The sequence below is a fragment of the Melanerpes formicivorus genome, unplaced genomic scaffold (assembly GCF_026170545.1).
Source record: "Melanerpes formicivorus ecotype bairdi unplaced genomic scaffold, bMelFor1.0.p_v2 SCAF_27, whole genome shotgun sequence".
NCBI classification, from domain to species: Eukaryota; Metazoa; Chordata; class Aves; order Piciformes; family Picidae; genus Melanerpes; species Melanerpes formicivorus.
The window spans coordinates 3,930,729-3,952,818 of record NW_027142379.1 but is presented as its reverse complement, the minus strand read 5'-3'; the positions used below and the strand labels follow the sequence as shown (position 1 = coordinate 3,952,818).

At 39.2% G+C, this 22,090-nt stretch overlaps 1 protein-coding gene across 12 annotated transcripts in view; it reads right to left on the bottom strand.

The window, feature by feature from the left end:
- The window catches only part of BLTP1 (bridge-like lipid transfer protein family member 1), a 99,631-nt gene extending 78,206 nt beyond the window's left edge, over window positions 1-21,425 (bottom strand). For 11 of the 12 annotated variants that reach the window (XM_068153971.1, XM_068153969.1, XM_068153970.1 and 8 more), the window contains exons 1-8: window positions 21,328-21,425; window positions 12,965-13,094; window positions 9,312-9,428; window positions 7,330-7,408; window positions 6,632-6,696; window positions 2,969-3,155; window positions 1,746-1,827; window positions 950-1,143 (exon numbers count right to left, since the gene is read on the bottom strand). In XM_068153971.1, the coding sequence (XP_068010072.1) occupies window positions 950-1,143; window positions 1,746-1,827; window positions 2,969-3,155; window positions 6,632-6,696; window positions 7,330-7,408; window positions 9,312-9,428; window positions 12,965-13,061 (821 nt within the window). In that variant the 5' untranslated portion in view covers window positions 13,062-13,094; window positions 21,328-21,425. Of the gene's footprint in view, window positions 1-949; window positions 1,144-1,745; window positions 1,828-2,968; window positions 3,156-3,253; window positions 3,317-6,631; window positions 6,697-7,329; window positions 7,409-9,311; window positions 9,429-12,964; window positions 13,095-21,327 lie in introns of those variants that run through there. The other variant, XM_068153980.1, reaches the window with a different exon arrangement.
- Between the last annotated feature and the right edge of the window lie 665 nt (window positions 21,426-22,090).

The window sequence follows — 22,090 nt, the reverse complement described above, 5'->3', positions numbered from 1 at the left end:
CCATGTTGGAAGAGTAAGGTTCTGCACGCATCCATAGAACGTTCATTGAAAACATAAAAAGGCATATTATAGACAGCAGTATTTGGCTGATAAAAAGCCAATTAAGGTATAGTCAAAAGGTAATTATAATTCATATTGTTGCTTAAGAGGTATAAAATAGGTGCAATTATTTTACCTAAACACACATACACAATTATCCAAGGATAGCATACTTTATTTATTTTCATATTGAGCAAATATTGCCTGTGAAAGACTGAAATTTAGCAGCCTTGTCCAAATCTAATTATCTGCTGAATATGTAACATTGTAAGCCTTAAATAAGTTAATGCAGAAATTTCTGGTTATGATATTCATGCCATACCAATCAAGAATGTTAACATAGTATGCACATAAATGTCTTGCTGATTTAGGTATAATAAAACAAGAATCCTAGTATCAAACCATTTAATGTAAGCACCCCTTCTTTTATTGGTTTGTTAAAGCTGCATAACCCCATTTATGCAGAACATACAGAGGTAAAAGGATCAACAATTTACCTTCAAAAGATAACATAATTTCTACTACACAAGTACTGTGCAGCTCTGTCTATGGTTTTTTAAAATATTTTCCAAGTCACATGCAAATCAGCTCTACACCTTAAGTGCTGCTTTTATCCTAGAACTTGTGCTGTCAAGGCCTGTGTACAGCTATAGCACCCGAGTGAAGGAAAAGTTCAATGCAGGACATGAAGCATAGAGCAGAACACACAAAAATCATATAATAGAAATCTAGAATGAGAGAGGAAACAGTACTTCATAAATAAAACAAAGATCCAACATTTAAAATCTTCAGATTGGTAAAAACACCAACTGCCTAAACACACTAAGAAAACTAAAACCACAGAAACACAATATTGAAGTCTTCATTTTCTTAAAATATGGATATGGATACAAAAATGCTCAAAACTTACTCATCATTTTGAAGACCAACATATCTTGGACTTGGAACCAGCATGACTCTAACGTTTTCTAGTTTTCCTTTCACAATGTGCATGAACTGATCGAGGTGGCTTGAAGGTGGTTTTGTGGTGTATGTCAAAAAAGCATCGTCAAAGTTAATGCAAAGTGTTTGTGGCTGATAATGATTCCCAAATGCCAAGCGACCCTAAATCGTAACAAAGCCCAAACAATTATTCATTATACACTGCTCTTTCACATATGTATGTCTGTCTAATTTACCTATAATAATGCAGTTAAAGCAGTCATACACAAACAAAAGACCATGGAAAAAAATCCTGGCCATATTCTGTGCATATTGAAAAATATTACCTCATACATTAAACTCCCAATATTCTATCTCCTGTCACCTCAGTAACAGTTTTCCTGGGTTCTTTTGGGGGGAGGTAACATCAATTTTTAAGTAATGTGATCAAATATCCCTATTAAAAGATGCAGAGAAGCGGGGGGGGAAGATTAAAAGAAACCCCAAACACCTCCCAAAGCCCAACAGATCACACATTGTACAGCACCTATCACCTAGCTTAATTGCTTGGTGATATTCTTGAAAACATTATGAGTATTTCCCACACCCAAGAACGTAACCCTGTTTCCATCAGCACCAGCACGATTTACCACTGTGACAGAAGAGTGCTGGTGGTGTCATTTTAAAACATTTTTGAAGCATGAAGGAGATCACAAAGAAAGTATCAGAAAAACCTGTGTCAGTATGCTGCTACATGTTTTCATTATTAAGGTGTTCTCACTTACCGTGCTCACATTGACTTTAATGACTGGAATAAGCGATCTCCAAGAAGAAGAAGGGTCTTGAGATTCTGTTTTTACTTTAACACTGTAGGGGGAAAAAACCAAAACAGGTTTTATTATTCTGTCTTTTCTGCAGAAGAATTAACCAACTTGTTTTCCTGGAGGTCTCCAGTGCACAGCTCTTGGGGACACTGCTTCCCAGATGGGTGTCTCCTGTAAGGGAGCTGCTAGTAGCCTACTGCACATTCCTCTATAGCCTGGAAGAGCAGGAAGCACATGAACTACACCTTGAGCTGAACACTGGATAGGTAGAAGTCAAACACAAAGCAGTAGTCAACCAAATTTTCCTCAGAGGAACTTGGTCTGTTTTCAGCATTGCTATTTAAGTGTGGGATTTTTCATTTCCCATGACACATCCTCCCCTAAAGGCAGAAGTCCTTCCTGCACCTGCCCATAAGGGTGTAAGATGAAAACATGAAGAGCCTGGTTTGGAGACCCATCCCTTACCCACACTCAGGGCTGCTGCAGCATCCCTCACATGCCCATTATGTAATTTACCAGCATGTATTGGCCTGGCAGCAGCAGTGGAAGGACTCATTAGACTTCCTCTGCTCCTATCAATAAATCAGTTTGGTGTGAATCTGCCCAAATAGAGACTTCTCTATTTGAAAATCAGACTCCACTACACATATATCATGAAGAAGAACTCCTTATAGACCTGCACCATGTTTTCTGGGGTACCACAAAAAATAAGAAAAGGTTTGTGTAGCTGTACACAAACACATACCCTAGAGTGACAACTTGTGAAATCAGCCTGAACTTCAAGCTAAAAAACCAGTAAGTCCTCCCAATACCAATGCTCAAATTTTGCCTAGGCAATATCATGAATGAGCAGCTCTTGCTTCTACTGAGCAATGGCATTATTATCCTGCAAACATAATCCTCTTCAACACATGCTCCCTTTACACACTGTGCTTCAAATAGGTTTTTCAACTTGTCTCTTATCATTAAACTAGGAATGTTTGGTTGTGCTTTTTAATTATTATGGTAGGAAGTCTGAGGAAAAGAAAAAGATTTAGACTGTCAGGCTTGTCAGTGCAATTTCTCTCTTAGCTGTGCTTCAGCCATTTGGCCTCCGGAGCATACATTAACAAAACATTACCCAATTAGTTCAGCACTCTGCAAAACAAAGCATCAACAAAACAGCAAAACGAATAATAATTTACCTTTCAAGATTGGTATGTGCTCTCTGCCTCCCATTCACTTGTGCTTTTTCATCCTCTTTCTTTGGTGGAATTATTGTGGGATCCAAGCCAAACAGTTCTTGAAGCTGTCCATAAAGCTCAGAGCGATTGTACACATGAAATTCAAAGTCATTTACCATAATATAAAGTCGTGTTTCTGCCTTTGGATCTAAACAAATAGGAGGGAAAGAGTTTCCAATTCTGTTCCATCATTCCCTTGCAATATTTACAGCTTTTCAAATATGCACATTTTGCAAAAACACTCACAGTAATGAGCAGCTGCTGAAGTCCACATTAAGAATCAGTAGAACACCCACCTCCACAAAATAACTGCATCAAGAAAATCAGTAAAACTTAGCAAATAAGACAGTTGGATGCAAAACAAAAAACCTGAAAGGCACTTTATCCTTAGGTCACAATTCAAAAATAAATCCAGGCAAGAGCTGCAAAAAATGGTAAATGAGCTTTATTCAGTCCCATAGAGAACACCAACCAACCAAAATTCCCTCTTTATGGACAGCACAGAAGCCTCAGTGCCAGCTTCTGCTTTTTAGCACAGATATCAGTACTTGTGACCAATTCAATCTCAAACACCAAATGGTTCTAGCCAAGCTAGTACTGGGAAAAAGTTTGGTTGTTTTTTTATCTGCAGAGAAACAGAAAACAGAAAGCATTTTGCACAATCAGTCAACATTCCCCCAAATTTAAAATTTCAACTGCAGTATCAGTTTGACTCTGATACTTCAAAACTAGTTTAACATCTGCTGATGGCATACAGAGCTGTTTGTGGCACACTTTGACATACTTTTGCCTTAGATAGTATGACCTAATTATGTAGTTAATGTGAGGAAAGAGCTTGCACACTTTCCCCCTAATTACCCAGTTGAAAGAGTGCCCGTTACACATTCACTCAAGAGACCTGAGCTGCTCTAAAACCTGATCTGGCCTTTCTAAGTCAAACAGACTTTAGGAAGCTGAAGCATCAACGGTTATTACAGCAGTCTCTGATCTGTAACTCAGGGGCTACCAACAGAAAGCAACATTTCCCATATACAACAGGAATTAAGAAATCAGGGCAAACATTCCTGTTGTGGTCAGGGTAAAAAGAAGAAATACAACTGCCCAAAAGCCACATGTAGAGACACCTGCTTTATTAAATGCACCTTCTTTCCTAATAAATTCATTTGTTCCCCAATGTTAAGCATCTATACAATGGATTTACCAAACTGCAATCAACTTTTTACCACTCACATCTAAATTACCAGAAATTTCCACATCATTATACAAAAAGTAAACATACAGTGAGTCTCCAGAACACACTGACATCAGAGTTTTCTGGAACAGGAGTCAAAAAAGTAAATGAGCCAGTTTCAGTTCCTTCCTGTTTTCCTCAGAGCACTATCAAATCTGCTTGATGCTAATGTCACTTGCATCAATAAGATATAGACAAAGGATGACATGAACAAAGACTGGGATCCACAACTGTTCACCAGGGAGATGTCAGTATCATCAAGAAGACAAATAAATGTAGTTTTTCAACTCCTGGAGGCAAGCATTAGACTTCATTAACTAAATTAAATTATATGAAGCAATTTATTTCTTTAAAGAGGTTTTGAAAAGACAACTATCTCTTTTTCCTAATAACAAAAATAAGATTTGATCTCCACACACCAATTTGGTTGCCTAAGACACTTAGGAATGTCATATTGATAAATGGATTATCGAATACAGCCCATTACCACAGAGGTGATGTCAAGGACACCTGAAATGACCTGAAAGTTACTTCCCCTATTAAGGTCTCCAAGTACTTTAGGATGCACCACTAGCCTCCCGTTTGTGTACAAAAACCACCACCCCACCCTCTAATACTTTAAAAAACAACAACAAAACACAGAATGAGGTTTTACTATGTCTACACTAACAAGACTTCAAGTTTATCACCACTATCAAAAAACTAACTAAATAAAATCCCATTCCTGTTGCATCCTGCGCTTCAGATACAGAACTTACAACACCCCACAACACTCAGAAATTAATCATTATTGCTTAGATCTAAGTCTTCATAATATCTTTTTTTTCCCAATAAAAAAAAAAAACTAAAATATTTAAGGTCTGTGTTTTTATAAGTATCAGATGGGAATAAAATATGTGTCTTCAAGATGTCATTTACCAGCAGCTCTCACAATTTGGTCAGGTACAGGTATTTCTGTTGCAATCATGCAGATTAAGAAGGATTGGGAAGAGTATACTAAAATAAACTAAGAATCACTGAGGATTTTATCTTTGCTTTTAAGGTTGAAAATGAAAGCACCTCTGATAAATAATCAAAAGGTAAAGTGAGCAAGGTTATTTTTCCCAGGAGAAAAAGAGTATTTTATTCACATTACTTTGTTGTCAGACCTATAAATCTCTGACCTCCCTGGCTGCTTGGATTGTATGACCATTAATTATGCAGTCTTAAATGTCAGCAGAAATGGTTAAGATCATGCAATATTGCCAAGCAAAAATAGCACCACAAAAGACAAACTATCTTTATTGCATTAAGTTCAATTCATTTTTTCACTTCATGAGCCACTAGAGAAATATGAAGAAAATTCTCTGAAAACCTGATGTACAATAACCTGTGGTTGGAAAAATCTAATTAACTGTAAGACTAGCTTACAATTTTTGAGTTAGCCTTCTTACAGCATAAAGAGCTTACTTAGTAATGCCTCAATCAATAGGAATGAGCAACTTTTCCTAATTCCTATCACTCTATCAGTGTCTCCTATTTACCTGCATGACACATATACAGTACTTCTACCACTGAGTTGGTACTTGCAAAGCAACAGCTGTACAAGCTTGCTGACAAATCTAAGAGGCTTCACACCATCAGAGGCCACTTCAAAAGTAGAGATGGGAGAAAAAAAAGGCCCTGCAAAGTTCAATGACCCTCTCAATTAGTGCCCTCTCCAACTGTAGACAGCTGCCATTTCTGGATCTCCTTGAACTAGGAATGGAGCTGAGATACTTCAAAAGTCAAGAGAGGCAGGACCTAAGGCTCATTCAACCAGATTCTAATCCTATAAATGACTAGGCACACATCGCTGGCTACATACGTTTTCTCATAGTGTTTGCTGCAGATACAATTTATCTCTTGCATCTAGTATTAATCTTCCTTCTTCAGCCAGAGATAAGAAAAATAAATGGATTTTTCCTGCTTCCCCACTTCTCTAACCATAGATGTCATCAAGACACAGGGTTATCAAATACTACAGAACACACCTTACCCTAACATTTTTGCTAAAATGCTGGCAGCACAACACGAAAATTTGGAAGCTGAAATCCCTTCCAGAACATGAGGAGTCCTTTATCACAGTTATAAACTTTAATACAGGGTCAATTATGCTTAGACTAAAGGTAATGAAGGCTACTATTAAAGTTAATGGTTTGTCTTAGGAAGGGTTCAAGTCCCTGATAATGCATTTATTTCCTTGTGTTGTTCCAGATGACTAACAGATTAACCAGTTAGAAGATCTCATACCTCATGATGATTCAATGTAGTTCAAGGACATAGCAACAAACAAATTGCACACATGATTGTACAAAGGAAGTATTTTTCTGTACCTGTAAACTTCAACTTTGAAAGCCTTTTGAGAAACCTACCATGTTGTTTCTGCTTTGGATTGTACATCTTCCACCATCGAAATATGATAAATCCATCTTGGATTCTAAATCAAATCAATGAGACAAAACAGAAGTTGCACATCATGCAGCCACAGAACAGAGAGCTGCAGCTGTAGTAGTGTACAAGCAATATTAATGCATGAAGCACTACAGCATAAGGCATGCAGTATATGATGCAGTTACTGCATTAGCTGAAATCTGAATAAAAACCCCACACCCATTTCCTTCTCAAGGCTTCCCAAATTTAACATAAGAGTCACAATTACCAACAAGTCACTTGTGTGCAGTTCATCAAACAAATTATTCTCAATTCTAGTAAATAAAAGTAAATTACTTGGCCAAAATGAATCTTCCAAATTTGAGTGGGAGCAGGAAGGAGTGAAAGGCATTAATGAAAAACAGTTCTCCTTCAAACTCTAAAGTGTTCTCTTTCTCAAATAACTGGAACCTTATCCAGTACTCACTTCCAAGTCGTAACACTCAAACAGAATATGAGCTAATAAATGTCTCAGAACACTACTAATACTGCCATCAAATGAGGCTTTTTTTTTTTCCCCCTAAACATTTATAAATATATTTGTCAATAATTTTTAAGATGATATTTTGATATGTGTCATTTAGACATTTACTGCACTTGAAATGACTATGTAGAAGATCATCTCCTTGGAGAGCTCTACCTGATAGACATGTCTTCTGTGATGAAATAGATTTCACGAACCATGACTTTTCCAGAGAGGACAGAGAAGGAAAAGGAACCTAGTGTGGGGAAAAAAAAAAAGTTTGCAAGACATTAACTGAAAGTTATTGATGCTTTATTTTCTGAACAGGAAGAATAGTTTAGTTGATTAGATGGTGTTGGATACGATGGTCTCGAAGGTCTCTTCCAACCTGGTTTATTCTACTCTATTATATAGTATTCAATTATCTGAAATTAATTGCTATGTATCTTTAGTTTTTCCTTTGAAAAGACACTGACTTTCATAGGACAAGGGAAGTCAGAGATTCAAAACACAGGTGACAAAAAGAACACAACTCAAAGGTGTTGGGTTTGAGACTACTCAAGAATACAACCAACTCTCCGAGACACCAGACACTTAGGAACATTAAGGTGCTTTGTGAAGCTTATTAAAAGACTTAGGAAAGCTGTTTTGAACATTTATAGTATCACACCACTGTATATAAAATCATAATTAGAAAAAAAAAAAGATTCCTGACAAAATAATTTTCAAATTTTAAATGGCTAGAAAGTTTCCAGTCCAGGTATTATAACAAATTATGTTTACAGCAGGAATGATTAATAAGCATGAAAAGAACAGCAGGTAATGCAATAGCCCACATTACTCCTAAGGCTTTTCATATCACTCACAAAGTTAAAAAAAACCATGATTTGTTGTATTAAAAAAAATCAACATCAATTGATGGCAGCCAAGCTGTTAATTATGGGATTTAACTAATGTTATGCTCTTCTTACTGATAAAGTTTATAAAGAACACCATGCATTTGTCCAGCTATATCCATCTGCCTTTACTTAATAGAATTTCACAGGAAAATTGCAATAAAAGCTCATAGGTCAAATGTAGCATCCAGTAAGGATTTAATCTATATTGCTGTCAAAAAGGTGATTTTGAAGTGGTTTGGATTACAGTCCTTAAATGTTTGAGGATATAAGCAGATTATTGCAGGAGCATCTTTGGCATGTGAGTATGGGTGGGTTGGTTTGGGTTTAAGTTTTCACTACACTTATAATCAATAGTTGCAGAAAAAAGTCCAGAAGTGAAGTCATCATCATTCTGGGAAGCAGACAGAGGAAGACATGGAAGAACAAATGAAAGAAAATTAAAAGCGCAGTCAGAGTGAGGTTGTGGGATACAGCCCTCTGTGACTCAGCACTGGATATTTTTGTAATGTGGGTGAGTGCCCAAGTGATTTGTACTGACCTGTTTTATTCAAAAAAAGTTTTTAAATATATAATTAAAAAAAAGTTAATGGACTTTGGTGCAAATGTTCCAGGCAGTATAAATTCTATGTATCACAGTCCCAGTATGGATTAACGTGGTTAGTTCTGACTGCTTATTTAGAAAGCAAGGACACTGCCATAACTGGGAGCTGAGGCTTGAGACCCCACTGTGCACTTCTGTGCCCACTTAAGTTGCTACTCACACCTCACATGCCATAGAACCCACCTCAGCAGCGTGGGGCAGCAGGAAGCTGCACCACTGAACACAGAATTATGAAGCAACTTGACAAGTGGCTCAGGAAAGTTCCATGGGGGACAGCAGTCAATCACCTCCTTTGAGGGCATTGACCATTATTACACAGGACTTTGAAACAAGGGTAATGGAAAAGGTATGGATTTTAAGTAGATGAAGTATACAAATTAAACAGTAAACTTGATTTAAAATTTAAAAACCTGTCAAGTGAACTTAAATGTAAAATGGTAGCAGACTTCAGTAAAAAGGGGCTATTTTCCCACCTACACCAAGAATCCTTCACTAAAGCATGATATTAAACTTTTTCTCTTCTTAAATTAAATCCATGCTGGTCATTTTCAAATTACTGTTAACAAAGGAACATCTTGATTTTACTGAAGAGTTTTTAGCAAACTGAGGTATAATGAAAAGCAGTAGAAAACAGGGGCACTAGGGTAATGAGAACTTACCAATATGGATGTAGCCATGTTTATATAATCTGTTAAGTACCAACGTTAAAATGAGTCCAATGTTCCGGGAATTATAATAAGTTAGGTAGATAATCCATCCACAAGACAATATTGTTGCTGTTGAAAGATTAAAATGAATTAAAATATTTTTGAAGCATGCTGACCTAGATAAAAGCCTTACCTATTAAGACTATAAAGTACAAGAAAGTTCTTCCTACCCTCCAAAAAAATAAACAACTTGAAACTGATGGGACATTGTAAAGTGTGTTTTCAGAGAGATAGTGTGAGAAGAGCATAAAGAGATAGGGGGAAAAAAAGGAGAAATGGGAAGTTTAGAAAGCATAGATTCTTCATTGCTCTTCCATTGCCATATATATATATATATATATATTAAAAACAAACAAACAAAAAGCTACAACACCACCACATCCTCCTGAGGACCTGCAAAAGGCAATACACATTTCATTGCATCCTTTATCACCCAAGATATTAAATATCATAGATCAAATCATAACATGCATTATCCCACATGGTCATTTATTTCAAAGCACCTTAAAAAGCCACCACCACAACAACAGTCACACTACCCTCCTCCTCCAAACCATGAACTGTAACTTAAATTTCTGTTCTTTCATATCCTAGCACAGGAAGAAACATTATCACATCTGAAACCATTTCCTATATTGCTGTACCCTGAGAGAAATGCACAAGTCCTTGGGTTAGCAGAAATCTGTCAACAATTCAAGCATGGAATTTGATAGGGGGGAAAAAAGAGGAAATAGCAATCCAATGAGAAACATGTTTAAAAGAAAATTAGGTCTGCTAATCCCCAAAGTAATTTTTACTTCAGTTGATTAAGAGCTAGTAACCTATTTCTAACTATAAGGGTTCTCAGAGCTTCCAGAAGGACAAACTCAAAAGGAATAGGACTAGTTCTAATTTCATTTACTGATAATTACCATTCTGCTTCATCAAAAGCAGAGGAAGGAAAGCCATTTTTTGTATTTGAGGTATCTCTACTCATTATGCTAACTGAACTGTGCAATGCAAGTTTTTCATCTATATATGAAACTTCATACTCAAAAACTGAGATTTATTGTGCCTTTTATCGAAGAGCTGAAGCGCAGAAAGGCACATGGGTATGACAACTTCACTCTTCAGAGAGTTCAGATGATAACTCAAAAAAAATTTTCCTAAAACAGCCTGTCCTTTGCTTCCTCAATTTTTTTTGCAGTGGGAGCTTCAGTGCTTCGTAAAAACCCTTGCACACTATTGAATGATGAGTAGAGGAGAAAGTCTTGCATGACTTTGTCTTTTCCTTACTGAAAAAAGGAGTCAGTGTGGTCAAAATTCAAGCAGCTCATGGACTTAAGACAGGTAAACTGCTTGACACGTCAAACAAATGAGATCTGTGTGGGTAATTATATACAAACAAGGCAGGGAGGGTTAAAGCTACACCCCATGAAAGAAAATTGCTCTTGGCATTCAGGGCAGGCACACTCCAAAGGCAATGTTTACTTCTCCTTGCTTTCAGATGAGTAAGCCACTCACTCCAGTCCTCTATCAATGTAGGGAGAAAAGTGGAATGACTCACACTTGAAGGGTCTCATTCCAGTAATAAAACTTGATTTGAGATTAAGGTTTAACTATACACTTAACTTCTAGATGCCTAAAGTCAAGAAGGTTCCCTCTTAAGGTAACATATACTGAGAAAAAAAATCAGCAAATCAGTGCCGTTTCCAGACTATGGCCTAACCCAAGGGTTTTACTACTAAGTCTCACCTCTGCCACAAATTGCAGCCTTTTCTTTTTCCTCACCAAATTTAGTCTCTACTATGAAGTAAAAGATTCTATAAACTCTACTCACGCCATTATTATAGTCTTGATCTTAAAGGCCTCTTCATTGAAACTGTATTTTGGAAATCCCATTTGGAAAATTTTACTGCAGAAATTATTCTAGAAAGTATTCAGAAATTATTTAGAAATTATCCTAGAATTGAGCAAAAGCTCTCAAAGAAATACATTCACTTCTAGAATTCATCAGCTCTTTCACTGGGATCAAGATTGCAGCTTCAGGACTCAGAAGAAATTACTGCCGTCATTTTTTGCTGTCATGTAAGGGAATGCCATAGGTCAGCAGATGAAAGCAAAGGAGGAATGGTTCATTGAAACTGTGGCAGTTAATAAATATGACTAAAATGTTTCTCTCAAAACCTCATAATCATAGGAATCTGCCCAGCTTTTTCTGCTGTTTGTGTCATCATTTCTAGAACACCAGGTGGTTTCTTAAAACTGAAGAGATCAGTAGCTGCCCCAAAGTGCGTAACTGTATATAGGTCATTCTGCCCATAGAAAAAGGCGACGGACTATAATATTTCTTCAAGTTCACTCACCCTTCTGTGAAACAGACATTTCTAAGGTTAATATAACCAAGCAAGAAAAAAAAAAGCTAAGCAAAGCCTTTGGTTTAAATTACAGCTGTTCCATGCAATCACTTATGCCCTATATACTTTCCAAGTAGGATTACTAATAGTTTGCTCTAAGAATCCGATGCATAGAAGCAAAACCAGAGAAAGGAAATTCTGCAGGCTGCAATTTGACACATGCTTTGGTGCAAGACCTTAATTTCTCCAAGTCTTAAGTCAAAGCTTCTGGACACCAATTTTTAAGATCTGTTCTGCATTTTACCATGAGCAATGATCAGCATGGCAACTTCACATTTTTCATCTTGACTATACTTAGAACTATGTTGGGTATGAACTTTCCATGTCAACATACTAAAAAGGAAATAAATAATATTCAGAAAGCATCCCTGGGTAATTTGCCTCTGAGCTTTTCATTCAGTCTGGCCTAAAGAAAAGTGATTCCAGTACATTAACAGCCAACTAAGATGGTTTAACTTCCCAGAAGTCAACAAAGTTATTTTTCCTGTGCTTCTCATCACTCCAGGTCCATGAATCAAGGCTGAAAAGCAGGTATTATCTACTTTTGGAAAGTCAAAATTCATCACACACTTCTATCACCCCAATCTAGGCCTGTCCCTGATCATTAATTCAGAAAATAAAAGCACCTACATGAATATAAACAATAGCACTAGTGTTCTAAAAAAATTAGCATACCTAAAATGGGCCTATTTACAAAAAGACAGCCTATAACTGAGTACACAATGGTTTGGCTTAAAGGCTCACTGTGGTACACAATGAGTCTAGAAGTCATGTCTCAAAACATAGTAGTCTTTGTATCACTTTTCAAACTACACCACATTAAATGGCAGATATGTAAACATTGGTGGAACAGTTATTTTATCTGCCTCTCATGTGTTACAATGCTAATCCTTTGTTATGCCATTACAGCTAATCACCAGCTTACTCTGATGTCAGAAAAAAAGTGGTTTTCATGAAGAGTTCTCCTCACTGAGATCTTATTTTGCAGTCACAGTTCTTTCTTTCTGAATTACCTAAGTAGCATTGCCATACCTCTGTAAACAGCTGTATGACAAATGAGAATCTGTTTTGAAGACTTTCAGTAATAAATTTGATATGGGTATGGCAGCATTTAGAACTACATTTATATGTACACACACACACACAAAAACCACCAAAACCAACAGCAACAAACCACCATTCAATCAAACCAGAATAGATTCAGCTTACCTACTAACAGCCAAACAACGTTGGAGTCATGTTCTGTTAGGAAGTCTTCCAACTGTGTGATACTTGGGACAAAACTATCATTTTTTCTTTGATCCATTGCTAAATTCTTTTTGCAACAGCACCTATAGAACTGAAGGCAAAAAGAAAACCAAAAAACCCAAAATGAGTAACAAGCACAGTACAGTTTGGAGAAAACTGAATATGTAACATGTTAAATAATCTCTGGACAGTCTGTCACACGCAAATATGCATTTACATGTTTCACTCCTTCAACAGCATCTTCATGATTCTTGGCTACCTTTGCTGCTGCTCTAGAGCTCCAGAACACTTATAGTCATCTCTGCTGAAACAGAGTTTCCAGGCACATGCACCCTGAAACAAATTTGAGACCAACAAAATGCTAGAGTACACTCTCCTAATGTAGTACCCTGAATGCCCTATATGGAATATAATAGCAAGTGAATTCATAAAGCTGTTGTACCATGGCACTAAGTCAAAAGGTAACTGAATATTAGAAAGCTTAACTGTATTAAGCCTTCTAGCATTCGAAAGTGGAATATGAGACAATATGAAACTTAACCCCCTCCATCCACAGAAGGAAAGGCCTAAGCAGGCACTTTCAGGAGCTATGGAAAATTCCCATAACCTCTTAATCCACTGTGTCCATTAATTCTCTTGCTTTAGGGTGGATTTGCATCACGGTATGAAGTGACTGCACAATATTTCTCTTATGGAAAGCAGAAACCCAGTACCCAGTCCTGATCTTACACACTTTTTCAAACTGCCCATAAATCACCTTGCAACTGGGTTATGCTAATTAAGTGCAATTAACAGGGAGTAACTCAACTCAGTAATATCTGTAATTACATAGCACTATTTTACTCGCATTAGGTTCATTTGAAGTCTTCTCGCTTATCTGTCAAGCCTTCTCACAGGAAGATAAGCATTAATACTGCTCTTTTTTTTGTTGGTTTGGGGGTGGGTTTTTCTTTCTTTAAACACCTTTGGCAGCCTGTCTTCCTCTCAGTATTCAACTCTCAAAAAAAAAAATGTTTAAAAAATTGTAGACTTTATTTCCTTCATTTAGGAAGCTTCCAATGATCTCCAAGAGGTCCAAGTTGAAACTAAGTAACATTGGGAAGACCTTAGTCAGAGAGCAGCATAGTATCTTTGGAATAGTCAATAGCTGGAAGTGTTAGCACTAAAGCCAACAATTCATCCAGTTTTTCCTGTAATATCCATACTACCTCTCTCACTAGTATAAGTATAAAACAAAAAGGAAAGGAAAAATGGGGGGGGGAAATGCCTCTAATGCACTACTTTTTCCTCTGTGTTTGGGTAAATACAGTACCTTGAACTACAAGCCTATGTTTTGGACTAAAACATGAGTAGAGTCCCAAGAATAGTCATACAACCATTAAGGTTGGAAAAGACCTTTAAGATAATCAAGTCCAACCATAACCCCACTATCACAACAACTGAACTGTATCCTGAAGCACCACACCTACAGGCTTCTTCAACACCTTCAGGAATAGCAACTTCATCACCTCCCTGAGCAGCCTGTTCCAAAGCCTCCACACTCTTTCAGCAAAGAAATTTTTCCTAGTATCCAATCTAAAACTCCAGACACAACTTAAGCCCATTGCCTCTGATCCTATTGCTAGGTACTTGGGAGAAGTAACAATTTTTTTGCTACCTCTTTTGTAAGAGGGAATAGAATTGGGGAGGAAAGAACATGGAAGCAAGCAACAGAAACAGTAAGAAAAAAAGCAATACCAAAACACTGGACATTGCTTCCAGTAGTGATGATGAAGAAGCTACCAACTTAGCTCCCTTACAAAGCAGAACAGTAAGCATCACACACATACACACACTTTAGAAAAGCAGCCCCTGTTCTAGAAGGGATGTTACAACAGCAAATTAAATCACATAATGGCACTGCCATTGCCTTAAGACATTCACAGTACCTTAATAAAAATCCCATGTGTCAACTTGCATTATAAGGCAGATGATGCCTCTGCAGGCAGCCTCTGCGTCTTTAACCCGTGAATGACAGGGTAACTGCAAGCTTTCAGCATGAAGGAAGAATTTGTTTGCCCCCTTTCTTACCAAGGGAAAATAGGGTCACTGTTTTGTGATCCAGACCACCATGGAAGCACTATCAACTGAGAGAGGACTGCCTATCACTTAAATACAACCTTGAATTTAATCCCTCAAGAAAACAACTCCTGACTTCTTCCTAAGAAGTATCACCCAATGCTACACAATACTGAGACAGGACATTAAATATCATTATCTTCTAAAAAGGATTGTGGTAAGACAATGCAGAGACTGCAAGTCATGGGACTCTTAGCTACAAATAGTTACAACAGCATTCATCATTTCTTCTCATCACTATCCATAATCATAAATTGGATACCCTTAGAAGTTTTCTGGAATACATTTTGTTACTTGCAAATAAACTCATCAATCATCATGCATCAATACATCATTCTGGAACTTCACAGCTGATAGTTCAATGTCCTGCCACACTGATTATTTATTCTGCCAGGGTACCCTTTACCCTTGATCAAGTCACCTGGGGAAGAGGATGATGACAATGAAAGGGTAACCACCCACAAACAGGCAGCAGCAACACCTGCACTCAATGTGGGCTCTCAGAGGAAACAAGTGATTAATCCACTTAGCTTATGAAGCAATTTTGGCCATATGAATTAGTGTAGTAGAGGATGCAGGCAAACATTTCAGTAGTACACACCATTTATAATGTCCCTCTGCATTTATATAACAAGGAGGATGGAGAGGCTGGATCTGGATCATCTTGCTTGTTAAAAGGAAGAGATGCAGTCTTCCCAGGACAGAGACTAGCTATTTTCAATTACCAGCACTTCTTCCTGTAGACAGTTCTATACCTATCTGCTGTCATCTTCCATGCCCTACATATCATACCTCCCTGCACTCATCCACTCTGTTACATTTATTCCTGTGGGTGAAATTGCAATCTGACAAAATATTAACTTTTGCACTCTCCAGGAACACTGACCCTTAGACTGATGAGCCTGTAATTTACATTCCGACTGCTACTGTAGTCAACTGAAGTAACAGTGTACTTTCCAAATCTTATGAGACAGAGTTGAAAGGACGAGACCTAAGTATGGATGGGAAACTGATTTGTGGTGATGAGCTCAGTTAACATGCCAGAGTCCCAAAATCATTAAGTGTGTTATTTGCCTTCCACCCCTGCTTTGTTGTTTGGTTGTGGGGTTGTTTTTTTGTGCTGGGCCGGGGGGGTGGTTTTTTGGGTTTGGGGTAGGTAGGTTTTTTGTTTTGTGGTGGTGGTTTGGGGTTTCCTAGTTTTAGAATGGGGGGTTTGGGGTTTCTTTGGTTTTTTTTTTGGTTCAGTTACATTTTTTTCGGTTCAGTTAGTTTTTTCGGGGCCTTTTTTTTTTTAAAGCACATTTTTAGGATTCAGTCCGTTACTTGTGTCTTTCATTTACCACATACCATGCTGATACATAGAAAATACATTAGCTTTCTCCTGGGAGGAGGACAGGAGAAGATTCTGTGGCACTGAAGTGACAAAACCCCAATATTCATATTTATCTTCACAGCTGCCCTTTAGGGCATTATATAGTCTTCTTTCTGCAAATGAGATTCCCGAAGCAAGGAGAGATAAAGACCAAATTCTTTATTCATGATGCCCAAACCAAAGTACTTAGGGCCTGCTTTTCAGGTTGTGCATGTTTAGAGCATTAGAGTGTTCAAAGCAGACAGCAGACTGGCTCAAAGATGTGAGGGTTTGATATTGCTGTAGCTTTGCTCCTCCTGGTCAAACAGGCTTTCTTTAGAGCAGAAACACACACTCAATATATTGACTTCTTAAAAAGTTAATTTTAATTACATATGTCAAACATGAATCTGGTGTTCTCTGTTATAATCCTGAGGGATGCATTTTATTTCCAGCCTGCTTCCAGCATTCCAAAGTCCATCCAATTTTCACAGCAAATACATCCCTAAAAAGTTAAGTACTGCAAAGCAGCTGCTTCAAATCTTTAGAAACAAACTTCAATCACACCAAAGAGGTACGTTTGTTTTAACCTCAGCCTGACACATTAACACTTAACACAGAGAACAAACCTCTGCTTGAACAAAGTCATTAAAAATTTAGAGAAAGCATGCATATATTACAGAGCTGGGGGAGGAGGGGGGAGGAAAAAAAAAAAAGACAGAAAAAAAACCAAAGAAAACAAGAAAAATAAGAAAGAAAAAAAAAGGGGGGGGGGGGGAGGAAAATAAAATAAACAAATAAAAAACACAAACCAAAAACACCAACGACCCAGTCAGGTCACCAGACTACAGTTGCTTGGCTGAGAAAGCAGTGGCCCAGGGAGCAACAACCCACCGGTGAAAAGTCTGTCCTGTACCTATAACTGAGGGTGAAGGCCATACATTTTATTCAGTGCCTGAGAGCATTAGGATAATATGGTTCTGGGGCTGCAGAAGGAAAGGAGAGAGAAAGGAATGCCTGTTTATTACATCCTTTAACACACTTTTCCTGGCACACCCTGTAGAAACAACTGAAGAAAAATGGTATCCAAAGGTGGGAAAAACACCTAGGATTTCATGATACTGAGAAGAAACTTCCACAGAGTTATGAAGCAGAAAGGGGGAATACTGAGTTATGCCAACATCCATATTATTACTTGAATTCAGCATGGGGAAATAAACAGGAGTTCAAACTTGGCAGACATATTCAGATCTTCACAGAAATCAAGTGTTTATTGAATATATGGTAACTAATGTTATACAGATGTTATTAGAGATTAACTGGGATTTAAGTATCCTCAGAATGGCAACTTGTCACTCCACTGTCTTTTAACTGCTGTACAAGTACACCCAGAATGACACATTAAACAAGAAGAGATAAATCCCCCTACTCCAAATAAATTAACAATAATATGCCTGGATGCTTCATAGCTCAGGTAGAGGAGCATACCCACAGCTGCTCCTGAGAGAAAAGGAAAGAAATAGCACTTTTGCATTCTAACCATTCTGTCTCTTTCTCTCAAAGGCTCTCTGGCAACAGCTACTACAAAATCAGAGCTGTAGATAATTAAATATTAGAAAGCAGTCTCACAAACGTAAACACAACTCCGCTGCATTTTCCTGTGCAGATATCATGACACTGTCAGCACCCAGACGCACATTAGGCACATTTCACAAAACAAAAAGCTGCCAACCTTGGCATCTTTCCCAAAACACTCCAGCTAGGTCCGAAAGCTTCAAACTCATCCCAACACAGTTTAGGAAGCTCAGCTGTTCTTTAATCAACAAGCAAGAGAAAGAGGAAGGAAGAGAAAGAAAGCAGTTCTCAGCAAACACATGCACACCAAAAATAAGCACAGGGGCAGCACCCACAAAGCAATTCTGCCACCTGACATGTTCCATTGACTTTCTACCTTATCATCAATTAAAGATCAGCAGTCCTTTTTTTTAAGGGGAAAAAAAAAATTCAGGCTAATTTTCTTCCCCCTCTGCTAGGACTTTAAGTAACAACAGCAGTAAACTGTACACAAACTAAACTTCTGTATTAATTATATCTATGAAATCTTGCTACAGCCTCCAACAGAAACAGCTCAACTGAAAACTGAGGAAAGAAGAGAGTCACACCTAGTTAAACTGAGTGTGTGAACTGCCCTGGTTAAACATCATTTGCACTACAGTCACTTACATGACTAAATAAGGCATGTATTTCAACATTAAATCCAAACTGAAGTATATTCAAAAGACCTGTAAGGTAGAAGATAAAAATCATTTTTACAGTAGCCTACCTGCTGAGACTTATTTTACCCAACAGAGAAAGAGGAACCACCATGGAAGTAACTACAGTAAAGGAAAAAAAAGTAAAATATTCCACACTCTTCTGAGAACACCAAGAAACAAACAGGAGACAAATCTAGCTTCAGTTGTTTAGGTAACTACCAATGTCCAAAAGAAGTGAAAAGCAAAAATCATCTACAACAGAAATCTACTGATTCTGTGTCCAAACCAGCAGCAGTGAGATATTTTTATTTATTTACTTTTAGTAGTACAGCACATGAGTTTCAATACAGAAGAAACCGAAGATAGACTCCCACCATGGCGACCAACAGTCCCCAACTGCTAGCCTTGGAATGTCAAACTGAACTTTGGATGATTTTTCATTTAATTTTGATTTGCCTCCCAGACTTCTTCAGGGAAAAGGGTTGTTTTCCTGCTTATATTGCCAGCTTCTGATGCTGCAGCAAAAAAAACAACAAACAACACAGAAGTGGGGAAAAAAAAAACCCAAAACCCACAGGACCACAACACAAACATCAGAACCTAAAGGCTCTTAACAGTAGAAACAAATAACAACAACTTAGGAAAAAAAATAACATCCCTTTTTGGGCCTAGTCTCAAAAACAAGGAAAGGACTTAGTTTTTCCTCTCCTTTTTTTTTTTTGATTCAAACTACAGCGCTGTACTTCCGAAATACTTCATAGAGGTAAATCTTACACATACAGTTGAAGTTTTACAGAAGTACTTCCTCTAAATTTCTCCTCTGACACATTACCACAAACTGGGGAACAGGGGAAACCTGCCATAAATCAAACTAGAAATCAGTCTCGTGGGTACATATGCCACCACCTTTAGGTGAGCTACATAAAAGTCTTCATTAGACCCTGTCTCAGTCCGCAGTCAACCTAAAGATTTTGGCGCAGCAACAAGTGCTCTATCAGAAGTTACGTAAGAAGATAAGGAGTTACAAGGGGAAGGTAACATGTCTCCACACCACTGTAAACACAAGATAATTCTGCAGACTGCTAACAAAGTACCCTCTTGTCTATTTCCCACAGGATAAAATTATGCAAAAGGACAATTTCCACAGAGCAGCTGATGCACCATTCACATGCCAAAGTTTTCTATCAGCACAGCCAAAGGGGTGAGTTACTTCAGCATGTCCCACATGAGGATGTGAACTCCCCACAGAGAGGTCCTGACTGTACACACACCACCCAACCAACCCAAGACAATTCACCATGACCAAAATGTACTCATGCATGCCAGTTCAGGCCATGATCTTAAGCAAACACCTCTGAACACCTTTTTAGAGGCAACTGCTTGATCTCATCTTAAATATTTTTACCAATGATCGTCTAAATAACCCTCACAGCACTCTTTTACAAACAAGAAGACTCTTCCCTTCTACACTCCAGCTTTTCTTCTCAGTTGCCAAAATTTCTGGCTAGATTGTTTATCTGGTCATTATACTTCACACACAAAATTTGAAGAAGACCTGCACACTTACAACAAAAATGAGCCAGAAAAATAGAATTAGCTATTTAAATTACACAAAGAACAACTCCCATGGCAACAGTTGTGGTCTTTTTGTATATTAAAAGGGATAAAATTACACAGGTAGATAAGTCTGCTGCAGTAAACTACCAGCTTTGGAAGTTTTCACAAAGTTTAGTTGCTATGGAGATGTGTTTTAAGGTGGGAAACACAGAGAGAGGTAGATTGTTACCAGGATATTGGCTATACACTCATCTTTAAAATACAATTCCACCATATTAAACATGTCAGAGCGTGCTATACTGATAAATCACATCATATTTTTCATTGACAATGTGAAGTGCAAGCACAATATCATTACAGCTTCTGACACATCAAAAAGCAGGTGAATTTTGTGTTAAATCAGTGCGGGTGTGAAACCTTCTAAGGATCACGAGCACTGACCAAGACGGTCTTTCACCATCCAGGGAAAGGGAAAGCAAAACTTTCCTCTCAGTCCAAACCAAACTGGAAGCACCTCAACTCCTGTCCTAACCTTACCACTTTCTGCACGCCGCTAGTCTACAAAAAAACATACGCAAAGGGAAAAAACAGGAATCCGTGAAGCCGGAGATGCTTCCTCTGGCATTACTGCGACGTTAAGCACAGGGGGCCGACGGTAGAACCGAAGCACGCCGGTTCCGGTACATAACGCCCGGCTGGGCGAAGGTGACAACACACGAAGATCGCCTCCTCCTCAGCACCGGTGGGCGCTTAGGAGGCGTGGCCCCCACCCCAGCCCCCGGCACGGCGGAGGCCCGCGCCAGCGCCCGGCTCTTCCCAGAGTGGAAGCGGCTGACGCCCCTCAGAGCCGCCCCACGCTCGAGCGTACAATTTTTCCTTCACAGAGGCCGCCAGGTCTGGAGATAGCGGCGGGGCCGACCCCTCCACACCGCCTTCAGCCCACAGCGGCGGCCGCACACCGGCCGAGTACAGTGGGAACGGAGATCACGCCCCCGCCGCGGCCGCCGCGGGCAGCCCCCATCCGCCGGCCCGCCCGCACTTACGCCATCGCACTCCGCGGCAGCTTCACCACGGACCCGGAAGCGGCGGCAACAGGGGTAGCGGTAGCCGGAGCCCTCCCGCACCTCACGGCGAACGCCGGGCCGCCCCGCCCACAGCGCCGCCGACCCTCAGCGCCGCCGGAGCCAACCGCGAAGCGCCGCCGGCCCGCGGGACCAATGGCAAGCGCGGTGGTTCCCCGAGGGGGCGGGAACAACGGGGGCGCCACCAATCGCAAGAGGCGGTGCCAGGTGTGTGTGTGTGCAGAGAGGGCTGGGGTAGCCTCTCCTACCCCTTCAGGGAGTGTGCGCCGCGCATGCGCAGGTGGCGAGGGATATGGCGGGGCCCGGCGTCGTGGGTTTCCTTGCTGTATTTAAACGGCTGCTGAAGTTTAGATTTTCTGACGGATCCTGAAACACACATATTGCTGTCACATCCATGTCTGAAGTGTCGTCTAAGAGCAGCATTGCCGGCTTTGGCTTCACGGTCGGCCTCCTGTCACCCAGCACAGGATGTACAGCTTGAGGGACTAGGCTCCTGTCAGCCCACAGCCCACGCTGCTTTCCAGTTTGATCATTTCTTAACTGGAAGATGCTGAAGTGCTTTATTTATCAGCTGGCTGGAGAATTCTGTGCTCTGCTTGTTCGTTTTTCTGTCCTTTGTTCGGTTTCACCAAAGCAGCTGGACAAAACTCGCCCTTGGAAGACAGGCAGATAGGAGCTGATTGTCAAGACAGTTGTGAACACAGCTGTGAGTTGATCATCACAT